At 38.6% G+C, this 24,892-nt stretch overlaps 1 protein-coding gene across 1 annotated transcript in view; it reads right to left on the bottom strand.

Moving 5' to 3' along the window:
* Positions 1 to 24,892, bottom strand: part of ARFGEF3 (ARFGEF family member 3) — a 149,087-nt gene that overhangs the window by 77,251 nt on the left and 46,944 nt on the right. The window contains exons 5-7 of the mRNA XM_006915374.3: positions 15,949 to 16,017; positions 4,887 to 5,009; positions 1,373 to 1,415 (exon numbers count right to left, since the gene is read on the bottom strand). Of these exons, the coding sequence (XP_006915436.1) occupies positions 1,373 to 1,415; positions 4,887 to 5,009; positions 15,949 to 16,017 (235 nt within the window). The remainder of the gene's footprint in view (positions 1 to 1,372; positions 1,416 to 4,886; positions 5,010 to 15,948; positions 16,018 to 24,892) is intronic.

The raw sequence follows: 24,892 nt of genomic DNA on the forward strand, positions 1-24,892 counted from the left end.
CTGTAAAGATCTATACAAATGTGGCTAAATTATTTGACGAATGTATAAATAATTGAATGACCATGAGGTAAAGGAAGGAGAAAAAACAAAAGTAAATTTAGAAGAGGGTATGTGAAAGATGGCTAATCCTCAGAATTTATGATCTTGAATGCAGGAAAAAAAAATGAGAAATGGTACAATGATAAAACATAGCTTAATAATAAAACCCATAAGTAGTCCTTAAACTTAATTTTAGATAAATTTCAAATGAGTCCATCAATTTTTTACTAATATATATTTTTAAGATGTATCTTTGACCAAGATCTTTTTTTTTTTTTTTTTGCGGGGGGCGGGGCAGGGTTTATAAAATCATTCTACGTTAAAGTGAAGATTTTATGGGAACTGCTGTTGCTAAACAAGAGGAACAGACAGGTAGCATATGTTGGAACATATCATGGGGAGCTTCAAAAGGAGAAAAGAAGCCATAGAACTTTCTGGACAACAGCCCAAGAACATAGCAAGATGCAACTAAAATAATATATTCAAGTAATGCTTTAGAAAGTGACTTAGAGCATTCTTTCTTATTTCTTTCATTTACTCTTTTACTCCTCATTGTGGCAGTTTGGCTGCTTCTCTCTCCCTTTCAATCCCCCTTTTATATCTCTTCTCTACTCCATGCCTTTTTCCCTATTAGTAATTAGCAAAAATATCAAAGAAAGGCAGATTTTTCCAATATGCTTTAAATTACTGAATAAAATCTGAAAAACTTAAATATCAATTTTTAATCAGGTAGTTTGAATTTTCCATATCTTTCAGAAAACACTACCAAATATTTTTTTAAAAAATTACACTGCTTGTCAATTATATGTGGACCTCTATTTTTTCTTTTCCTGTGGGTCAGAATGAAAGTTTCTGACCTTGATTTCTGTCCTCCTGTAAAATTCCCTGTGAGATGACTCATTTTTCATATCGAAAAGTTGGTACTTCACAAACGTAATTTGGGTGCAATAGCACTTCGTATCAAACAGGTTTTTCCGACCCTCTATCCAATTCTCATTTTAACAATTAATAAACCTGACTTCACAAAGAGTAAAGTAACTAAAAACAAAAAACAAAAAACGAAAAACCAGCCTCCAACAAGATCTGTGAGAAGTTAGTTTTCCTCACACGGTTGGAACAGGAATAGATGTGTTTGGCATAAAGAGTGTAGGAAAGAGGAAAACAACCGCTGGTTAAATCATACCATGTAAAGCAAAGCTAAGCAGAAGCTCCAAGGAGAGTAGAGAACCACCCTGAGACCAACCACGTATCTCGACATCCCTAACACCACACACATAGGAGGCATTCTTATACCTGCTTTGTAAAGTGAACTAGTAAAAATCAAATCCAATACCTTGATTCCTGAATTCCTGCGGGATATCCGGGTTTTCAATTATCTAGTAAGGGAGACACACACAGGACAATTAGGAGATTCAGGCAAGAAAATTCTTGACTCTTAGACAATGGAAAATTCTAGGACACCAAACACCATTTTGAGTACTCTGGGCTCAGCTAACTGACCTAAATAAATAAGCACACTCTTCAGGTCTTGATAGCATTTCAAGACTATGAAAAGACGATGATGTCTCGAACTGAACTTAGCAGTTCCCAAAATGCATTTAAACAAAACATAATTTATTTAAGAGTCCACAAACTTCAGGGGAGTTTAAGCCCCAGGATGCTGACTTTCTGATCCCAGAGTGCTGACTTATGATCTGGGGCAATACCTACACCCAAGGTGAGTTACCCTTGCACAGATAACATTTTGTCCCAAGGTCAAAGACTACACTTTGATTGCAACTAATGAATACAAACTCTTAGTCTTAGAAGGATCAGGTTTCTGGACTTCAAAATACAGGTCCAAGGATGACTGCTGGTCAGAAGCACCAGCTTCCTATTTGTTGGGGGAGCGTATTAACTTCTGACTGTCTGACCAGACCAACCCACTCTAGGCTCTGGCTTGGTAGATCTAGAACTATCAGAGTAAAGACAGAATGATGAGGGAAGGGAGCATAGGAAGGGAAAGATATTTACTAACAGTTAGACTTACTTCCCATTGCAGAGAAAATTCAGTGACTACTGAGCAGAGAATAGGAAGGAGGCTCTTTAGTCTCCCTACCTTTTAGCACTGGGAGATCATAAAATGGCATTTTCAAGCTAATCAACTACCAGACACACAAAGCATCCCACGGTACTGTTTTTGTTTTGTTTTTAACTTGTTATAGGCGCATATTTCTACTATTCTGTGTTCACTAATTTACAAATTCAGCTGTTTCGACTGCAACCTTTGTGAAATGGCATGTCAGTGCCCACAGCTCAGCACATGGCTAAATACAAGTCTAGAACATTTCCCGGAGAAAATACTTCTGAGTCATTTTTAGGGGCAGGAGAACCACCACTACTTATCCCCGCTAACACACAGCATTATTTCTTTTTGAAATGAGTAAATTGCAATGTAACAATAGCATCTGTAATTTAAATAATAATAAAGCTGGATAGTAACTCAGGGTTTGAGGATACAAAATCGAATTGTATAATGTGTATTGGGAGTCGGAGTGGGGTACGGATAGAGTGGGGTACAGATAGACGTTAGGTTGAAGATACATTTCATGTTAACACTTTTGGCACTCTAGATTTTCTTCCCGTTGTATTTAAGTCTTCCTAATTCTGAGATGGCCTATAACGTCTTTCTAGTGATGGGTCACGCCACACTCCGCACACATCTTCCCCAGGTAATGCTAAGTGTCCCAGGGAAGAACACACAGCTCCCTTAGATAGAACCTCACCATTCCTACGGAACATTCTTCTTCAACAGTTTTTTAAAAATAACCATTCTTAGGAGGCAAAACTTAACCCTCCCTCTAGTAGACGTCACAAATGCTGCAAATATTAGCATACTGAGAACTGTGTTTTTCTGGGACGTGGAAACAACTCCAGGGACCTCATAATAGAAAGAAAATAACAAGAAACATTAATCTTCTACCTAATTTGGGATCTTGCCTCTGGGTGGGGTGAGTCCAGATGGTTGCTGATGAGCAGGACCAGAAGGTTGGTCAACCGCACAGTACACGGGACAGAGGCTGATAACCCTTTGGTTTCATCTAGATCTCTACAATGACGCCTGTTACCATTCTCACACAGGAGCAACATGAGCTAGAAGGCTGAGTCATTTTACTTGAAACCTAATACTCTCCTACTTATAATTTAAAAAATAAGATTAAATGACTAATATGACTGAAATCACTTTGGAACTACAAAGTTTCATTTAAATGTTTCATTCTAAAACATTAAAATATCATTACTATTATAGTATTTCATCATGTTACTATTTAACAAGGATGGATTATGATTATATTAGTGTAAGGATTCTCAACATCTTAGGTTTATTTCCATTAAAAATACAATAGACTAGTGGTTCCCAGAGGGTGGGGGGGAGGGGAGGGGAGACATACATGGGGTAAAAGGGGTCAACTATGTGGTGAGAGAAAAAAAATCTAACTATGGGTGGTAAATACACAATGCAATATATATATACATACACACACATACATACATACATACATATGTATGTGTATGTATGTACTTATATACTTTACTGTTGAATTGTACACCTGAAACTTATCTCTTAATGTGTTCTATTTACAGATTTGAATTCCTTTTAAGCTATTATTGCCACATCACCACATTCAAAATGCTAGCATAAATGAAATAATTTCAACAAAGAGTAAGCTAATAAAAATATCTCAAATTAAAACAATTACTTTTGAAATAGAAAGTTGGGCTTTGGATACAGCAAACACAAAAAGAAAAAACAGTCATTTTTTTAAATTGGTTTATTTTTATTTTTATTTTTTAACACTGACTGTCCGAGTTCATATTAATAACTTGGGCTGAGAGTCAGTTAGGAGACCAGGGGTTTAGTTTTGGCTCTTTCACTGACAGGCTCATTAATTTTAGATTTCGATTTCACTTCTCTGGGCTTCATTTTCCTCATCTGTTTTATGAGGAATAAACAAATTTGACCAGATAATCTCAAAGGTTCCACTTAATGTTAGGATTTTCTAAAAATTAGATAATTATGAAATTAAAAATTAGAAATATTTGAAGTTAAACATGAATTCTTAATTTCTATAAACTTAATTTCTGAGAAATTTCAGACTGCCATGAGATTTCATATCCTAAAAAATAACTAATGAAATATTCATTTTGGAATACTTCTTGCAGACTTTAAAAGAATTTTAATCTGAATTATTACGAAGTTTTTTTAATACCAGTTTTGAAAAGGAATCATCTCATTAACATTCCCAGAAAATAATTTATACAAGAAGCCAATTACATTTACATTTTCCCCAGGAACACTCATTTTAGATAATCTGAGTTTAGAGCAAAAAGCTCCAGTCGGCTTTGATGACAGAAAGAAGACAAATTCATCTTTATTTACCCAGCTTTACCTTCTGCCACAATCTTTTAGTTAACACAGAGAAATACATATACCAAACCTCAAAGTATGTAACTGCTATTAATTTTGTATTCACTTTTGGTATTTGTTAATGTGTCACAACACTTTTATATGAACTTTTTCGAGCCAAGAAGTTTTTAAGCAATTACTTAAAACGTGAATTTTAAAATAATGCCCCAAAACTAACAAACAGTAAGAAAAAACAACTCTGAAAGCTTTGGAGTGAAACAAGCAAATACTTATTTAAAGAGTTTAACTTTCAAACCAAGCCAGCCCTTGCTCGTGTTTCAGTAGGGAGCAGCCCTGGCAGGGGATGGGGAGACATGTACGATGTGGGACACACAGCATGCAGTTACACAGAGACGTGGATGGGCAAGACTGAAGAATGTGTGGATACCGCAAGGCTCACCGTATTCTCCTGCCTTTGTCGTAACTGTAAAGTCAAGTCACTCAGCATTTGACTGAGAGTTGCTCGCACAGCAGTGTTTATACTACGCTGGTGACAGCTACATATGTATGTCTCAGTGCACACCTGGTAAAGAAATAAGAGCAACACACACGCTCTGTAAATATCAGTTCATGACCAACATGCTTTGGGACTAATTGGAAAGGATATTAAATCCTTCTTAAAAAGAAAGTCAGCCTGATTTAGGACTAGTTATCAATGAGTCCTACAGATATTTAAAATCCCTGGGAAGTTGCTTTTAAGTATGTAGGAAAAGAAGTATCTCCCTAAAGGTTATCACTCTCTGAAGCTTATTCTTCTGAGCATCATAGGAGAATACAAACTGGTGATTTTCAGATGTGCCAAATAACACTATCTAAAATAAATTCAGTTGGCTGGAAATTAATCAGAAAAAGCTCCCTCCATGGAACAGACTGATTAACTCTTGAGTTATGAAGAGTAGAGAAAGGGTTAGTGAAACCTTTTCTCCTGTTTTATAAAGATGTTTGACCTTGGATTAACTCTCGCTATGTTCTTCTTGAAACTTGATAAAGGTGGATGTCAGTTGTGTTACTAGGCAGCATGGCTGATGGTAAAATGTCCCCTGATTACTAAGCTGCATCTTAATTGGGGAAACTGTGAATTAACCATAAAAACCTGGCCACTTTTTTCTCTCCATAAAGTATATTATCTTTTCCATTTTACCAAGCACATTCCAACCCACAAAAAGAAAAAGAAGGGATTGAATGTACCTAATTTTTCTAGGAATACTCCAAGATTATCTACAATGAAAATACAGGGTTCTCACCTAAATGGCAAATTTAATTTGATGATTGATAATCGAGATGGAAGAGAGACTAAATGTTAACCTTTGTTGCTGCTACTGCTTAAGCTAGAGTTTTCTGCCAGGCTTCACTATAATAACCTTTTTGGTAATATTAATGAGGTAAAAGTAAATATTTTTTAACAGTTTAATTTATCTCCTACTGAATGTTTAATATTCCAAATGAGCATTTAAAACTCAAAAGTATATTTGGAAATTGGCTTAGATTAATTCATTTTATGTGGGGAAAAAAAGCAAGTTCCAAAATATTTATTTTTCAAACTGCCATTTAGGACATATTCATTTTCAATTCATTTTCTCAAATGATCATAGATTATAGTGTACTTGGAGGTACAATTTAAACATACTTAGAAAAAAGGAGTTTTAATTCTGAAAGGCCTTTACTTTTGCATGTGATAAAATGATTTAAAAGCCTCGAAAATACATCTCAATGGGTGCGGTGTATCACTTTGATGAAACCAAATTCTCTACAGTGTAATTAGGGACTCTAGTACTTACTTCAGAATTTAAGTTTTCTTTAAATCTTACATTCTCCCAAGAAATCTTAATAACCATTGACTTTCAGATCTCTGAGCTTAAAATTCAGGAGGAATTTGAAGTCTTAGAGGCATTAAAGATGAAACAGTAGCCATTTGAGAGTGGAACTACACACGTTAATATAAATACAATTCTGTTGAACACTCATTCCCGCTATCAAACCCTTCTTTAAAAATTATATCAGTCACTTTAAACTCATGAAAGAAAGCACACACGAGGAACTAGATTTTAAGCAACAAAAATAGTGCTTTATACAGACAACAACTTTCCAAATACCAGATGTATTTATTTGATTTTTAATGTCACTACTGTTTTTAGTGCTTATAGGTATAACAGTGGAAATGATTTATTTCAGGAGGCATTTTATAAAGGGAAAAGATAAGCATGTTTACTTTTTTTTTTTAAAGGATCAATCTAAGAAGCTCATTCTGCCAAAGTTAGGAGTATAAATACTGCATGTGAATAAAAGATATTTTTTTAAATATAAAAATCTGATAATATTGCTATCTTTAGGTACCCAGAAAGAAATGCTTTTCAACTATCCTGACATCTTCTAAAGAAAAGTTTCTTACACTTTCTGTAGTAATAATAAATCAGTAAAATGATAAGGCTCACGGAACTAGGGTTTCTACGATAAATCTGATCACTATATTAAAGGCCAATGATTTTTCACTTAGTAAATGTTTTTCTTTTTTTCTACTTTGGAGCAGTGCTAAAATGAGCACATTGAATCAGAGAAGTTAAGAGAATACCAAGTCCAAATGCAGGCTGAGTTTCTGGCAAAGGGCTCATCAATTTCTTCTTTTTGTATCTCTGGTGTCACTTCTACTTCCCATGCCCTTTGCTTTCGTAGAGTAGAATTGATACTTAAAAAGCCTCAGTCCTACACCTCTACCAGAGGCCCAAAGGACCAAGTCAAATACCTTGTGAAAAGTTACAGGTCCCTGATCGCCAGGGAACACACGAAGACACAAGGCAGTGAGGAGTTTCGTAATGGACATTTTAATCATTTCATGCATTTGTGGACATCCAGCTTTACGGCATGCTAAACACAACTGAGAGTGAAAACATAAATCGTTAGTGAAACAAAATAAACCCCACAGTAGAAGGAAAAACAACAATAAAAACACAAGTCTGCAAGCCAAACATAGCAATAAAAGTTTTATATCATTTAGAAAGTAGACTGAAAAATAACAGTACTAGGTTAAACCCAGGGTGGATTCACTATTATTAAATATGAAGCAGCAGAGTGGACTGTAGAGGATAATTCAATATTGGCCAAAGTGGTGAATTTTAAAGAAGTTTCCACAATAGAAATTTGTTTAGCTTTGCAAAATACGTATGACCTTCACTTTGTTGAATTGTGCATTTACCTTCTCTGTCCTATCTGAACGGGGTTAGTGTCACAGCTTTGTCAAAACAGTGTGTGCTACTGAGTAATGAGTTCCATAAAGAGAAGAGCTAGTATGCTTCTAATTGGAAAATTTTTATGGAGATAAAAAATAGAAAGGATCAGAAATTACTATAAGAAAGCAGAAGAGCTGCCTTTTATATAGGGAAGATGAATGTTTGTTGATCACATTATAACCAAAGAAAATTTTGATTAACACTACAAGTCTAAACTGTGTTGAATCATGATGACAACTCAGTAGCCAGGCTAGTTCCAGGTGAACAGTAGTAACAGGTGGGTATGTAACAGAAAGTGCCTCATCAAATAGGTCCTTTTGATGCAAACACACATGCACACGCACAGGGTGATTTAGAGTTATTTTATTATTTCTAAGAACTTTGTGTATAAGTAAGTCTGATCATCATGCTTAGGTAGAAAAATCTGCTGGTTTTTCTTTTGGATCCAACTATAAAGTAAAATTCTTAAAGTGCTCAGGAATACATGGACAATTCTGATTGTCACTTCCCTCTTCCTCTTCCATATTCTTTTTGGCTTCACTAACATATTAAGACACCTCAACCCACCAATTTCTGTACCTTCTCAGGCAGAGCCTTCTACTTGGTCTACACAGGGTCTACTGAACTCTAGCTTTTGTCCTCTGACCTAGCTTAAAATGAAGTAGAGAGAATCTTTGCATTGTTCTATGTGTCTTCTATTTCCAAATAAGTTCTTCAAGAGGCAGGCAAGTCAGAGGTTAAAGGGGAGCACAGAAATTCCTTGTAAAAGGACTGGTTTGCTCAAAGCCCATCCGGAAGTAGGTAGCCAAAGAATAGACTCAGAGGAGTCAAACAAGAGACAGTAAAATACTGGCCCACAAAGAAGAAATGAAAGGGTCTCTATAAATGAAAGGGTCTTTCTCTAAGGAGAAAGAAGCTCCTTAGAATGGGCTTTCCTTCCTTGGCTGGTATGAGACAATGGTCTGGGTTCCTTTGTCCACTTCTCTTGACTGGATATGAGTTTACTTCTCCCAGTCTTACAGAGAACGTACCAGATGAGATACTTCCAAGATAAATGGATCAGGTCATCTGTATACTTTTCTTCTGGATTATATCTGGACACTGTCTGGCCCTTAATTGCACAATATTTTATTTGAGGTATGTCTCAGAAACAATGCACCATGTTAGACTAAAATAAAAGTAAGAGTGACCATTTCAAGCATTACAAGTCAGCTCAATTAAAAAAAAAAGAAAACTTTAGTGACATTTAGAATTAATAATTCTGAATCTTTGATGGCAGGTCTTGAGCCTCAACACTTTTTAAGCTCCCTAGAGTTAATAAGTGGAACTAAATTCCAGATACTTCGATGGTAACAAAATGCTCGGAAAAGATAAACTAAGTATCAACATGTAAAGATACTCAAGAAAGTGGCATATGCCTAATGGTCACTTTAATCTGTGGTCACAAAAAAGTGAAATTCATCAATACTTCTGCGTCCCATGTAAAACACCATACAGCCATTATCAAACTAAATGCCTCGGTAAAAGTCAAAGGTGGGTAAGACTCCTAAGAATTTCAGTCGGTTGCCAGTATTATTGTGGCAAGAATTCTACTGACATTTCCTAAAATGGAGGTTACCAGGAAGCAATATAGCATAGTGGTCCACAGCATATAGTGGACCTTATCAAAAGTCTGGATTTCAATGTCTAGCTATAGAAACTTGGGAAAATTAACCTCCCTTTCCTTGGGATTCTTTAGCTAGCTAGATTATGGTAAAGGTGAAAAGAGAATGTGTGTAAAATGCTACTTATTGACATGCCCTAGGGACTAGCCGCTAGTAGCTACGATTATTAACCAGTGTTTTGGAATTGAGGGATGGATGGATAGATGAAAGAGGGAGGTCTCTGAAAGTAAGAAACTTAAAGAATAAAACAATGGTCTTTGAGACAGACTTTGCTTGAACTGGACAGCATGCTACAGATCAAAGACTAGAAGTTTCTCATGAGTCAATAAGATCAAACTAGAAAATACACATTTATGAACCAGGCTTTTGCACCATGGGAAAAATCCCATAAAGGACCCTCAGCAGGCATGAGACTATGCCCCAAGTCTTTCTAATGGAACAGTATCATTAACCATTTTCAAATTAGCTTCGTAGAGCTTCTGGCTAGGGCACCACCTCTTCTTTAACCCCAAGACCAGGGCAATTTTTATTCTTACAGCTTTTCCTATATTAAAGTAACTAACTTTGGAAAATTCGACATATCTAATAAATTTGGGTGTCATAGAAGTTGAAATCTTGGGCCCAGCTTTCAATCAATGAAGAGAAAAACGATCTATCCATATGGAGTTTTAGTAATGATAATTCCTAAGCTTGAACAGAAAGAAAACATGTTGGATATTTCCTAATTGTCTATTTCTAAATTTGGTGATATTTCTTATTCCTCCTGTATCATGGAAGACCCTGTACCGAAAAACTTTCATTACTGCAGTTTAATTAAGCAAGTTAAGTTAGACACACAAATGAAGGCTACCCTAGTATTTACATTTTAAATGCTTAATGATCCTTTTATAGTTTTAGCAGTACCTTGGGGAAACAGCCTCATTTTTCATACTTAAGTACACATCCCATTTCCTGATCAACAGGTTTCAAGGTAAGCATTATTCTTGAGTAACAGTCAATGTAGACCAGAGTACGAAAGACCAGAATGTCTGGATTCTTTCCCAACATTTCAGCAGCAGTTTTAAATGGTTTAAGGTGTTTTTATAAATTGTTTCCCCAGCTATATCAAAAGTGACAATAGGAGAAAAGGTCTTTTTTTTTTTTTTTCTTTAAGTTAAAGACTTATCTTTATAAAAAGTTCAGATACAATCAAGAAAGCCTCCTGGAGCAAAATGGTAGTTTTAGGCTGAAATGTCCTCCTTTAGAAATAGAGATGCAGATTTTCGAAGGCTAAATTAGCATGTGGAAAGCCCTTGAGAGCCTGCAAAATCATCAGGCTCCAATAAGTCTACAGAATTCTATTATTTTTTGTGGTAGTATAACTCTCTTGTAGTTCAATTCTTTTTGGTGATGAAAAAGCATTTCTTAAGTGCTTTCTATGGAGGAAAAGGCTGTAAGCTACTTTGCAAATCTAAAAAACTATAAAAATGAAGGCCTCTAAGAAAGATGTTTATTCCTTTCTTGTGTATCTGAAGTAAACAATGATTTCAGGTGATTCTATTATCCTTTCTGAAATTACCTATACCTTATTCACTTAATAATCTAATATTTACAACTGCTGACCCATATGCTTACATTTATAATAAAATTTGTTGTGATGCTTTTCATATAAATATATCTACTTCATGCTTGTCTTATGCCAGATTACATAAGTATGAATGGGGGTCATGCTTCTCCTTTTTTAAAGACTGACACTGTTTTATTGGTGAAAACACATATACTCAGAAGGAACAGTGGGAGGGCTCTGTAGCAGATTCAACTGTTAAAGCATTTAAGAAATAGATTTACCCTATATCAAGCACTGATAAATGGAAAGGAGAAACTGTGGAGATGATTTGGCAGGAGAAGATGTAAGTCAAGGGAACAGAAAATCCAAAGCTTGTACTTATTGGGGGGTCACCACTTAGAGGATGCTGCTGTTGGGTGGGACTCAATACTCTGTGGGGGTGGTTGGATTGATTAGCCATGGCAGAGAGGCAAGGTAGCTCTCACCTGGGTTTTAGGTCTATAAACAAAGAACATTATCTTTAGAGCTCATTTTATGAAATTATATCAATATTCACTTGTGGCAGTGCTTCTCAAATTTTAATATGCATATGAATCATATGGGGGACCTTATTACATGGCAGATTCTTATTCAACCGTCTGAGCTGGGGCCTGGGGCGCTGCAGTTCTCACAAGCTCCCAGGTTCTGCCCATGCATCTGGTGGGTGGACCACACTGGAGGTTTTAGAGCACAAAGCTAATTTCAACAAGGTTTTATGACAAAGCTTGGCTGGAAGGAACAATAACTATCAGAGTAGTTATTCTCAACTTGACTTCAACAGTGGAATCACTAGGAGGGATTTTATAACATTTGTATGCTCAAGTCCCTCCCAAACTAAAATCTCAGAATTTCTGGGGCAACCCTAGGTATCTTCTTTTTTTCTTTAATGAATCTTTAATGAACATTTTCTAGTAGAACTGAAGTCATTGCATCGTAACAGCTCACTCAAGCTAGGTATCTTATTTTTGCTAACACTTCCTAGATGATTCTAATGTGCAGCCTTAGATGAGAACCACTGACTTAAAAGCAAGGTCTCCAAAGCTTTGAGATTCTCAGTACCCCACATGTGAGAGAGTTTATTTCGGGAAGGTAAAGAGGAAAAGTCAAAGTTTAATCAAGGAACTACTGAAAACAGTCAACTTTATAATGGAACCTCTGCACCTTTTTTAAGCCTGTCTCTTGTTCTGATTTTTAATCATTGTTAGTAGAGAACTGATAGATACACTACTACTTTCTTAATTAAAAAAAAAGATATATTTTAAAGATAAAAGGCAAGTTTAGTTTAACTTCAACATTGTTTCTTCATGGTTTGGGATGAGGAAAGGGGTTATGACCATTTACACAGGGGCAGCACGAGGGCCCCTATGAGTGGGCTTCCATAACCAAGCTGATGACAGCATGTGACATGGTGTAGAGACCGAAAACTCAGTCATTTCCACCAGTCTTGCATCCTGATTCTACCACTTCCTACCTGTGTGACCTAGAAAACTGGTGAACCTTTCTGTGTCAGTTTCCTTATCTGTAAAATTTGGATAATAATATTTCCTGCTTCATAGTATTGTTCTGTGGATTATATGATTTAATATAGGTAAAGTTCTTAGAACAGTACCTGGCAGAGAGTAAGTGCTAAATACATATTACGTATAGCTATCTAACATTGTCTTTGAGTGTATATCCCTGTCTCCTGCCACAATGAGTGACAATATATGTTCTCAAGCCTTTCAGAATTGACTCTAAGAGGCAAGGGCCATGGAGAGCCCAGAACTATAGCTATGCCTGGTGGAGCCATGCCGGGTTGCAGTCATGCTTGATGAATTAAGGTCCACTATTCTCAGCAGGAGAAGCACTCTCCATGGTGTTTCTCTTGGTGGCCTTTTGATCGGTGTTGAATAGAGTGAACCTCCAGCCCTGGGACCAGTAGTGCTTGTCTTGCTCAAGGAGCACTCTTGGCCTCTCTCAACAGACTGGCTTTGTGAAACGCCTTAACCTATGGATTTGCTAGACAGAAAAAACTGGATTCTTACTCTTTTGAAGCTGATGTCCATACCAGGTCCAGGCTAGCACAGAAGAGACATTCTACAGATTGTCTTTTATCAAAAGCACTATGGATGGTGGCTCTCGTGGTCATTACAAAGCAGTGTCCCTACCCCTCGTATGCTGAAGAATCTTCCAGGGTGCCCAGTCACCTGAGCAGAGTGGTGGATCTCAGTGAGGCCCAGGATAACTGGCAGCCTAAATCCTAAGTCCTGTCATGGTCAGGGAGATGGGAGGATCTCCTTGCGGGCCTGCAGGAGAGGCAGGACCTAAAAACATCTTCTGCGAGCCTGCACACTATAAAGAAAAGGCCCCGCTATCAAACACAGGATGAAAAGTTTATTTTTAAGATCTTTAGCAAGTCCTTCTGCCTTCAGAGGAAACTAGTCCCAAGTCTTTCATCAGGAACAATAAGTCAAAGCTCACACTGGAAGCAACGTGCTTTTCCATGACAGTCTGACCTCTGCTTAATTATCTGCACACTGAGGAACGCTTTTCCAACTGGGGGATCTCAAAGGGCTGTAGGTGTGACAAAAAGGGGAGAAGATGACCCATCCTTTCAGGGTCATTTAGTGCTAACTAGGACACCAAGGTCAATCTGCAGCCTCATCACAACAGCAGCTAACATTGGCCGAGCACTTACTACACGGCTGGACCTGCATGAAAAGCTTTTTACATGGATTCTATTTTTCTCGCCTAACTGATGACGCAACCACACCATGAGATAGGGACTGTCAGCGTTGCTTTTACAGAGAACAAGCTAAGCCAGGGAGATATCCAAGGCAACACCACAGGGAGGTGGCGAAGCCAGATTTACATTTAAATAGCGTGACTCCAGAGTCCCTCCCTTACCACCAAGCTCTCTGCACCTTTATTTTTACTTCATCAGCCTTGGGCTGGGATTTTCTTCAAAAACAAACAAATTCAGTTTTTCCTTTACAGATTTTGGTAGAGACCACTATGTTTGCTGTTTCGTCCAACCTGGACAGGACTGCTAAGTCTTTACTCTGGCTTCCAGATAGCCTCAGTAAATCTCGGGCAGCATTCTGGGGGAAATTACAGGAAAGTGCCCATTAAAGAACTGGTGGTCCCACAGCAGTTCAGGGATTACACCTGAATCTTTCAGATCCAAAAACTGGTTCCTTGAGGATGACAAAGGCAGCTTGGAATCCCTGGTAGCACCCCACTCCCACAGGGTCCTGCAACAACCTGTCCCCCTCCCAACCTGCCCCCACCCCAGCTCCATCGGCAGGGGGACCCACTGGGCAGTGACACGCTGCATGACCCTTCTCGTCCTTCACATGTAAAAGGACTAAACTAACAGGCATCTTACATATCAACCCAGTTCCTTGCTCTGATCAGAAACTACATTTGTCATTTTAACAGCAATGGGGTGTCTAAAATAGTCAAATTCTGAGAAACAAGTAGAGTGGTGGCTGCCAGGGGCTTGGATGGAGGGGGAAATGGAGAGATACTTTTAAGCAGGTATAAAGTTTCAGTTATGAAAATGAGTAAGTTCTAGAGATCTGCTCTATAACATGGTAACTACAGTTAACATTACTGTATTGTACACCTAAAATTTTATTAAGAGGGTAAGTCTCAGTGTAAATGTTTTTACCACAATAATAAAAAAAAAAGGAAACCTACAAATAATGAAAGCACTCATAGGTAGCTCTTAAATACAATTTAAAAAATACTGATAGCTATTCTATTTTTATGTAGCATAAAATATAACTGTGTTAAAGAAAAATGTTCTTTCTACCTATATAAATACACATTTGAGAATTGCTTTATATTGTAGTGAGATATCAGCTAATTATCGGCTTCTTTCTATTTTGACAGAAACAGAAAAATGTTTCATGGGCTCAAAATTAATTTTTTCTTAATTTTCACCCTTTAATGGCACACAATACTGTAAAAGTTCATATATCAGCCAGTATAAATACCACCCATGACAATGTTGCCTGATGAGATGATGTAATATGTTAATTAGCTTGATTGTGGTGATTATTTCACTATACACATATCAAAACATCAAGTTGCACAGCTTAAATACATAAAACATTTAATTTTCAATTATACCTCAATAATGATGAAAAAAATGATGAAAAAAGAAAACATGCCCAAAGTACTTAGTATCCACTTGATCCACTCAATAAATGGTAAATCATTATTGTAAAAACAAAAACCCATGAGCGCTAATAGGCTTTCTTTTTCTCCATAATTTGGAATATCATTGCCTCTTTAAAGTCTGAATGTGTACTCCTGTCAAAACATACAAATCCTGAAGATATTCTTTTCAAGAAATGGAAGGAAAATTATTCTAAGCATATTAAAATACAGCCTTGGAATGATGATGTTTCCCAAAATCAAAGGCACATGCCAGACAGTCAAGAAGCCAAGTGTTCTGTGGGACACACTCTTGGGAGTGCTGGAAGGCACTTACTACTCTAGGCTGCAATACAGATGGAAGAGAGAACGCTTCCCAATAATAGCTACAAAATGCATTCATTAGGGTTTAAGGAGAGGGAGATGGAATTTAATCAATAAACATCTCTCTAAATCTCATACTTGGTTTCTTAAAAACCATTTTTTTAAAAAATCCAATGCTTTTCAATTAATCTTTGGAAAAGCAGACTAAGAAAGCAACATGGGAGGCAACACCTAAGTGTGGCAGAGTCGGGAGAACCAGTACTGTTATTTCCATGGTGAAAAGCCTCAAGTTAAGCAAAGCAGAGCATGCAGAGCACACGCTTAGAACGATGGACCACAGAGCCTGCTTCCCACAGATCCAGTGCTTAGTGGAAACTCCCACAGTCATGATCACAGAGGGGCTCACCTCACTGCTGGGCTCAGCTCCACCCTAATGTTGATCCCAGAAGGGGCAAAGCAGCTGTGAGCAGGCAGCACACACACAAGCAGCACCTGAGGGCTGGGCAAGCAGTGGGCACTCACCTCTGCGATCTTCAGCACTGCGCTCCCATTCAAGTCAAATGTCGGGGTGTAGGTTATGCAGAGTAAAACCTTTACCAACCGGGGGTGAGACAGGAAGGAAGAGAGAAGGGGTTAAAATTTTAGAAAATAATTTTCATTCCACATGCTCTTCATGCAGTCCTATTTTTGACTCCTTCATTCTTTGCTTGATCTAATGTGTTTCTATGACACGCACTGCTAATTAGTGGCCACGCATTATCCAATAAAATGGACAGATACTTCAAAAAGTAGAGGCTTCTTGCTACCCTTGTCCCCAGGGAAGGACTACTGCAAGATTGGACAGAAATAGCATTCAACAACTCCAGGAGATCGTCCAACAGCAATGAAAACCAAATGGCCAGGCTCAGTGCTAGGCACTGTGCATGAATTATCTAGATTGATATTTTTAGGAAGTAATACTTTACTGATAAGGAAACTGATGCTCAGAATAATTAAACAAGCTGTCCAAGGTAACTCAGGCATAAGTTGTGGAGCTGAGATTTAAATCCAAGAAATCTGACTCAGTGTCCTGGAACCACTATGCAATACTGTCTACCTCTTTCTAGACCCAAGTATCATTATACTATTCTGTTCCTGTCTCCTTCGCAAATCCACATGGGATTAGAAATTCTTTAATGGACACCTTCCTCTTGTAATTTCCCCCAGAATGCTGCCTGAGACTTATTTATTAGTCCCAGGTTCCCCTTAATCTCCAAGATATATAGGCAGTAAGTCGATGACATTTGCAAGATCTTTAACTACTATTAAAAATTTCACTTTCTACTTGTAAAGCTATTAGGAAAGATCAATAAAAGCCTGTGGTATTTTAAGAATTGCTTCTAATTTTGGAGATAAGACACCAGACTCTCCCCTGTCCATTTGGCTGCTGACACTGCAGCTGTGCTCACTGGTAATCCGAGACATGCTGAGGTCTGCTTCCTGATCCCAAACCCAACAGCCATGTCCTGCCTGTGGCTTGGCCTGTCAGTGGCAGGCTTCTGAGGACGTGTCTTATCTGGTTCTGCCCAATTCATGAAAAGAGCACTGAAGCCCAGCAGATTTACCAAATACAGAATATATACCTAATCAGCACAATCAAAAAGTGCTGTTGTCAGATAGCACGAAGAATCTCTCAGTAGGAGTCACAAGCCAGGCCAGTCCTAGCAACAGTCACTCCTTCAGAGAAAATGAATATGTACGTGATTAAAGAAGGAAAAGGGACTTTTGCCATATTTTGTCATGAGGTTAGGTAAATTAATTGTGGGTCTGCTCCTCAGTCTTTTGATCCTTAAGATGCCTGATAGCCAAGAGTCAACTCCTGATAATAATCATCTCAACGCCATGCTGGGTGAAGAGAAGGATTATGGGAGCAAGTGCCCATGGCTTCGCAAGAAAAGGCTTTCTTCTGTTTAATGACTCTTTTTGGGGTCGGTTTCTGTATGCAAGAAGGGATAAAAGCTGAGGATAGCAGCGTCACCAGGACCTATTTGGCCTGGAGAGAGGTCACATCTTCAAATATCTCTGTACCTGGTGGTACCTTTGCCTGAAACCCTCCTTCCCTGGCTCCTCCTATGCTTGTTCCTCATGTTGCTCATTTGGTTGGCTTACTTCAGGTCTCAACTCAGATGTCACCCCCTCAGATGGGCATGCCGCCTTCTCTGGTCACCCTCTTTAGAATGGCCTCTATCATGTCTCTTTTTTTTTCATTTACTTTAGAGCACATACCAGTCTCACAAACTGGTTTATTTACTTATTCATAATCTTCCCACTAGACTGCAACATCCACGGGGCACCTGAAAGGTCCTCAAGGCTTTCTCATATGATGCTTTCTTACTTTGCTTTTTTTTGCTACCTCGCACGGCTTCTCTTTCTTGATTTTTTTTTCCTCCCACCATATTTTAAGGCAGGCGAGTAGGAGGTATAAGAAAATGGCTCGTGGTGGTGGTGCTGGTGGTGGTCTGTGGAGGTGGGGAGGTAGGTTGGTCCATCTGGGCTTCTGGTTTCTCAAGTATTCACAATAAAGGCTGGTGACTGGCAATTATTTACAATATGAAAAATAATGATGGCAAATATTTGTCTGAACCGGTTATAGGACTGATGATCAACTTTCTGCTTTCCATGTGCATTCATACAAGGTGCACAAGAGAAGGTTTGAAAAGAAGTTTTCAAATACTCAACCCAGTTTTCCGTGAGCAAGAGCTGCTTTTTGGCTGCGGTGGCTGGCAGAAGTGGGAGAGGTGCCTGCAGTGAGTCTCTGTGAAGGGTGTTCAGTTAGTGGTATTTGGTCATCAAGATTTTCAGGGGATGAGGGGAGGCTCAACTCCCTCTGCTCCACAGAAGCCAGTAAAAGTATAGGGAGGCCTTGTAGCACGAGTCTGCAGGAAACAGGATCCCTAAAACCAGCTAACGCTGATCAAGTTCAAAAGATGTTTCAAGAAAGGCTCTCCACACCTAATATTGGCCAGCAATATCCAAAGACTCACTGAGCTATGTGCAAAAGCTAAGAACAACAAACAATAATGAAAGGACAATGAAGCACGTTAATGAAGGCAACTACTTAAGCTCACACGGTTTGCTGTGCTTCCGGCACAGCAGGTTTTAATTACGGGGCTGACAGTGCCCAAGGCCGCACCCCGCCCCCCACCCCCCACCTCTGTGACTCACAAGATATATAAAGGGCACACGGTGTCTAGCAAGGATGACACAGCAGACAGAAATGACTTATCAAAAATGATAAATCGAGAAACAGTTAATGTGCCCAATGCCTATCAAGCATTAATTCACTAGATTAAAACACAGACTGGGTGTAGGAAACTTAGGGTGAGAGCGAATTAATTGAAAGTGTTTGACTTCCACTGATTGCATAATGAGGGAGAAAAGGTTTAAATTCACATTCTGAGCACGATGGCCTCAAGGAAAACAGGAGCTCCTAAATATCGAGGGCAATTCCATTAAAAATACACACCTCGCAGGGTCATGAAAGCATACTGACTACATTATCACTAAACAGCAGAACTTGAGTGATAGGAAGCATCTTGCAATCTAGCCTGCTGGCACTGGCTCCATAAATAAGCTAAAAGGATAGGAAAAACAGGCATAATGTCTCTATGAAATAGGAAAACTCATTACAAAGGCTGAAGAAACCCCAAGCATTAAAAAAAACAAAACAAAACAAAAAAAAAACCTGACTAGCTACTATGTGTGAGAAGCAACCTCTCAATTTAAAATGGGTACAGAAACCCTGGATTAAAAAAAAAAAAAAAATTAGACTGAAAGAAGAAAGTGAAGCTAATCTCTTTTAAGAATTGGCATAAATGATAAGTTTCTGGCAATTTGGATACGTCAAACAGAAGCCGTAAAGTGCTTCCTTTAAGTGAGAAGGATGTACATATTGGAAAAAACATTATATATATATGTATAGGGTTTGGTACTCTCCAAGGTTTCAGGCATCCACTGGGGGTCTTGGAACATACTCGAAGAAAGTGAAGCTAATCTCTTTTAAGAATTGGCATAAATGATAAGTTTCTGGCAATTTGGATACGTCAAACAAAAGCCGTAAAGTGCTTCCTTTAAGTGAGAAGGATGTACATATTGGAAAAAACATTATATATATATGTATAGGGTTTGGTACTCTCCAAGGTTTCAGGCATCCACTGGGGGTCTTGGAACATACTCCCCATGCATAAGTGAGTGGGGACAAAGGTATATAATAACTTTGAAGACTAGAAAACATCACAACTTTGGAGAAGGGAAACTTCGCAGATGAGATGACATCTGAGCAAAGCACTGATACAAGAGAGGAAGAGGAAGGAAAGGCGTACCAAACAAAGGAAACGTCATGAGTAAAGGCACGGAAGTGTGAAGGTTGAGGCTAGAGGTGATGCTGGAAAGATGGAACTAACAGCACATCAATTTAAATGCCCCAGGTTAAGTGTTCTGCACACATTTATTTTAGGGCTGGTCAGGCCAGCAAATCTCAACTAAACCTAGATGTACTTATGCAAATTGGAAATCAGAGTGAACAAGTAGACACTTAATAAAATGTTGATAAAGTTAAAGACAGAGCCCAGTCATTCCAGTGGCATTGAACTGATGGGTGCATTTGGCAAAAGGATGCAGGGGATCCCCAAAGTAGAAGGCAATGGTCACCTCTGTGTATGTGAAACCTGGGTATCAGCCTACCACTGTTCTACCTGCTCCCTAATGTCAATCTGGCTGAAATCTCTTAGACCTCTCCCCCTATTCCCACGTGTTTCACAAAGCTTTATATTAGATATTAATAAAGTAACATATTTTGAGGAACAATGATATACCTTGTCAAAATGCATAATACAGATATTACTGCTACAGATATGACAATCATAGAATGGGCAGAAAATACAAAAGGCTTATTCTACAGCATCTATTTAAAGCTGTTTAGATATATTAAAATCTGTGTGCCCTTCACTCCCAGTAGATTTATAGTCTTAGTACTACAGTCTGGGTTTTTGATGCCCACCACGATACAGCACCTTGCTGGACCCTAGGAGGCACGGTGAGTCCTGGCCCAGGCTCAATCCCCCCTGTGCACTGTCCACATGAGTGATCGATCTCACAGAGTGTCAGTGGGACTATGCCCCTATGTGCTTAGTCGTCATTGTAAAATGTGTAGACAATGTGGTAAGACTGCCCAGTTGTAGGGTAGAAAAGCCTCCTGGGAATTCGAACGTCAGATCCAGGTGGTGTGATTGGCTAAAGGCAGTTTTTGCAACCACATAAGGCAATAATACTGAAGATGAACTAGTGAGGGCAATCAGAATTTAGTAAGCCTCCTTTCAGGATGTCCAGGCATCTGGCAGGACCTCAGTGTAGACAGGGAGAAAACCATCTCTATTAACTGGAGCATCTCCCATGAGACTTACAGAACATTCCCCCCACCTGCTGAGAATTTATCTTTGGCATTTAACACATTAAATGGTAACTTGCCTAAGATCTGTGATTCAAATATCTCATTTCTGCCAAGGTCCAAGTTAAGTCCTGAGCAAGACCATTTCCAGAGAGTAGGGAAGTAATTCTTGAACTAACTGGATAGCAACTACATGTCCACTTTACATCTACCTGTATGCTGCGTTACTCCGGTTCCCACTCATCTATGCGACAAAGATTTATTGTGTAACCAGGGGTCGGGTCTAGTGCTAAGTGGTGGGCATATGGTAGTGAACAAAAAAGACGCCCTGATCTCTGATCTTGCAGGCCTAACATCTGGTTTTAAAGATAGTCATAAAACAAGGGATTACAGTAAGTTGTGGTGAGCATTACGACTGGAAAAACTCACTGTACCCGGGAAAGCTTATGGGAGTCTCGCACACAGTTATAATGCTGTTTTCATCTTTTCATGGAACTCTACATTTAATATGTTATAACATATATAATTAATAAATTAAACCCAGGGGAGAAGACAAGGTTCCATTAAGAATCAAGCTGATCTGAGGGAGTCAACCTACCTACCTCAGGACATGTGGGCATATTGAATGAACAAGGAATTTTTTTCCTCTTTCTTAAACTATTAAAATTAACTTACATACAAGTGTTTCCTGAGGTGATTGTAGTTTCATTTTTCCAAATACTGGATGTTATTTATAAGTCAAACCAAACAGAATAATCTACTAGAGCTCAAATAAGTACCAAAAAAATTGAGTACAGCTCACAGAAAGCCGAGTCGTTCTTGGTACCCAGCAAGGAGCAGACTCTCTTGAAATCCTTAATGCCAGGCACATTTCAAAACTCAGCTCTGGTTCTGGCTGAAAATTTAGCTTTGTTACTTAATGCAAATTTCCTTCTGGCCTCTCATGCATACTGGCTGGAAACCATAAAATTAAAAGTAATTGTATAATTCCTTCTCTTAAGAAATATTCCGATTTTTTTTTTTTTAACTCTGTCAAGTGTGACAAAAACCAGGACAGAAAATTCGGTGACAAGCACTGAATACTGAGACACCATGTGACTTTCTCTTGCATGGAGGACACGTGCAGCCTTATGGCGTGAACTGCTGTAAGTGTACCCTGGCCACCAAACAGAGATTCTTTCCCCCATGGTCCCCACACTAACAACAAAGCAGGCTCATTCTGCTAAAGAGAGCAGAATGGCAGAATGTATATTTTTAGAGTGGGAGTGGGGTGTTCCAAAGCACACATATAGAATTCCAGCTTCTTATTGAGTTTTAAAATATGGATGCCCAAGATAAGTATTATTTCCATCAAAGTTCCTCAACCTCAATGCTACAGACATTTTGGGTCAAATAACTCCTTTTATAAGGATTGTCCTGTGCATTGTTGGATGTTTAGTAGCGTCTCTGGCCCCTGTGCTCTAGATCAGGGGTCCCCAACCTCCAGGCCGTGGCCTGTTAGGAACCAGGCTGCAGAGCAGGAGGTGAGCACTAGCGAAGCATCATCTGTGTTTGCAGCTGCTCCCCAGCTCTGGCATCACCACCTCAGTCCCACCTTAGATCATCAGGCATTAGAGTCTCATAGGAGCACCCCCACCTTAGATTATCAGGCATTAGAGTCTCATAGGAGCACTGATTTCTGGTGCTCTAGATGGCAGTGGCGCTCTCTCCCTCAGCTGTGATAACCAAAAATGTCTCCAAACATTGCCAAATGTTCTCGGTGGGAAGGAGGGGGATAAGATGGTCCCCAACTGAGAACTACTGTTTCAGGTCATTTATGTCCCACGTGCCCTGAAGATACTGCTGAGAACCTCTACATTACTTTGCTCCCAAAAGCTCCTGGTGCTCTAGATGGCAGTGGTGCTCTCTCCCTCAGCTGTGATAACCAAAAATGTCTCCAAACATTGCCAAATGTTCTCGGTGGGAAGGAGGGGGATAAGATGGTCCCCAACTGAGAACTACTGTTTCAGGTCATTTATGTCCCACGTGCCCTGAAGATACTGCTGAGAACCTCTACATTACTTTGCTCCCAAAAGCCTCAGAGCCAGAATCCAGGACTTCTGGAGGGGATCGGGGGTGAGCTGCTTCACTCCACAGATCCTTCACTGTGCTTCAGGGATCTCAGATTGAAGGTAACAGTAGGTAGCTGAGCTACAACTCCAATCTTTATTTTGGCTCAAAGAAAATGAATCATTTTATCACATGAAACTTCCACCACTTTTGACTTAAACTGACTTAGCTTGGGCTGCAGTGACAGGTAATTAGAGAAATCACTTTCTGACTCAACTTGCCCAAATTCTGGAAAATGGCTATTCTGAGAGACATCTTTAGACAACAGATTTTACTAGAGTTCCTGAGTACCCAGTTTGGAAAACACTTTAAATTACTCATTGGTTTATGGTCATGTCTCAGGTTCTTTTCTGGCTTTTATTAGTTCTCACTAGTAATAAGTCTGATATTGATATTCATCAGATGTGCCCTTAGCACCTAATTCTAGGAAACACTATACCAGCGATATCTGTAGAAAAAAATGTAAATATTAAATTATAATAAACTTAGCTTTTCACCTGAACAAATAAACCATTCTTATTATTTTTCTCTAGAAAATCTCTCTGTTGGCAAACTCTCATAACTCCAACTAGAAGCCTCACAAATCTATTACTAGAGCCACAATGTCTCCCAAGTTTCAATCTTTAATTTCAGCTCTAAAAATAATAAGTAAATATATGCAATTTCATGAAAATCACATCAACCTCAGTAAGTCTATAATAGCATACATAGCCAACACTTCTTCCTGCTCTAAAATTCATAATTATGCAACCATTAAAATTGTACTTAAAGGAATAAATACAGCCATGTGGGATATGCTAGTCTTCTCAAGTGAAAAGCAAGAAATAATATATACATAATGACTATAACTGTAAATACATGAATAGATAAGAAGTGAATATACAAAATACGATTAGAAATGAATATACAAAAATCAGTCATAGTGATAGGATTTACAATAAACTTTTTTCTATTTTGGAAAGCCCATAATATTAAACTACTTGTATTTCTTTATTCTTTTAAAACATTACAATTCTTTAATATCTGGCAATGTGAACTCACATTCTCTCTCTCCTAAGGTGGCCCCTTAAGACCCAGGATTCAATCAGAAACTCTGGCTCCAAGTCCTGGGATCATCTTGGATTTTCCCTTTCCCACCTACTCACCATCTACCTATGTCACTGCCAGTCACCAGCTGCTCCTGTTCTTTCTCTGCAAATCAGCTCAGTGCAGTCTGCTGCAGTCTTCTGCACTCAGCTGCACGGGACCGTTCCTATTGCTACCAATCTGATTTAAGTCCTCGGGACCCCTTGCTTAGGCTCTCACAATAAGTCATTTTGCCAGTGCCTCTGATTTGGTTCTGCTGATTTCCAGACCGTCCTGCAAAACCCTTCCCTCCTTCCCTGCACCATCGACATCAAACACCCAGCTCCTCTGGACAACCTCCCCTCCAGCCTCATCGTTCACTATCCTTCACTAATCCCAGTTTACGCTCCATGCTTTTCCATCTTTAGGACTTTCTTCTCCGCCAAGAATGCCCTCCTTCCCAGTATGATTATCTGAATTCCAAAGACCTTGCAAAGTCCAACTCAAATAGTATCCCCTCCTTAAAATGCTGATCTGCCCAGCTGAATGGGGTTTTTCCTTCTGAATTTTCCCATTAAACTCTTCTTTTGTTACCTTAAATTATGATAAATGTGTATATTTTTACCTCTTTCCTATTAGATTATAAACCCTGGTCTTTAAATGTTCTGCTTTAAATCCTACAAAGTTTTATATATTGTTAGTAATAAAATATTCACTGAACAAACCAATGAAAATAAAGTCTAAAACAAATTTAAAAGTTTTCTAGTTTAACTGGTAACAAATTTATTTTCCACCTAATCTCACAGCTGAATTTTTAAGAAGTGAATTTCATCAATATGTCCCAGATAATCATCTTTATTCCTTCCT

The sequence above is a fragment of the Pteropus alecto genome, unplaced genomic scaffold, assembly GCF_000325575.1.
Source record: "Pteropus alecto unplaced genomic scaffold, ASM32557v1 scaffold185, whole genome shotgun sequence".
In the NCBI taxonomy this organism is placed as follows: Eukaryota; Metazoa; Chordata; class Mammalia; order Chiroptera; family Pteropodidae; genus Pteropus; species Pteropus alecto.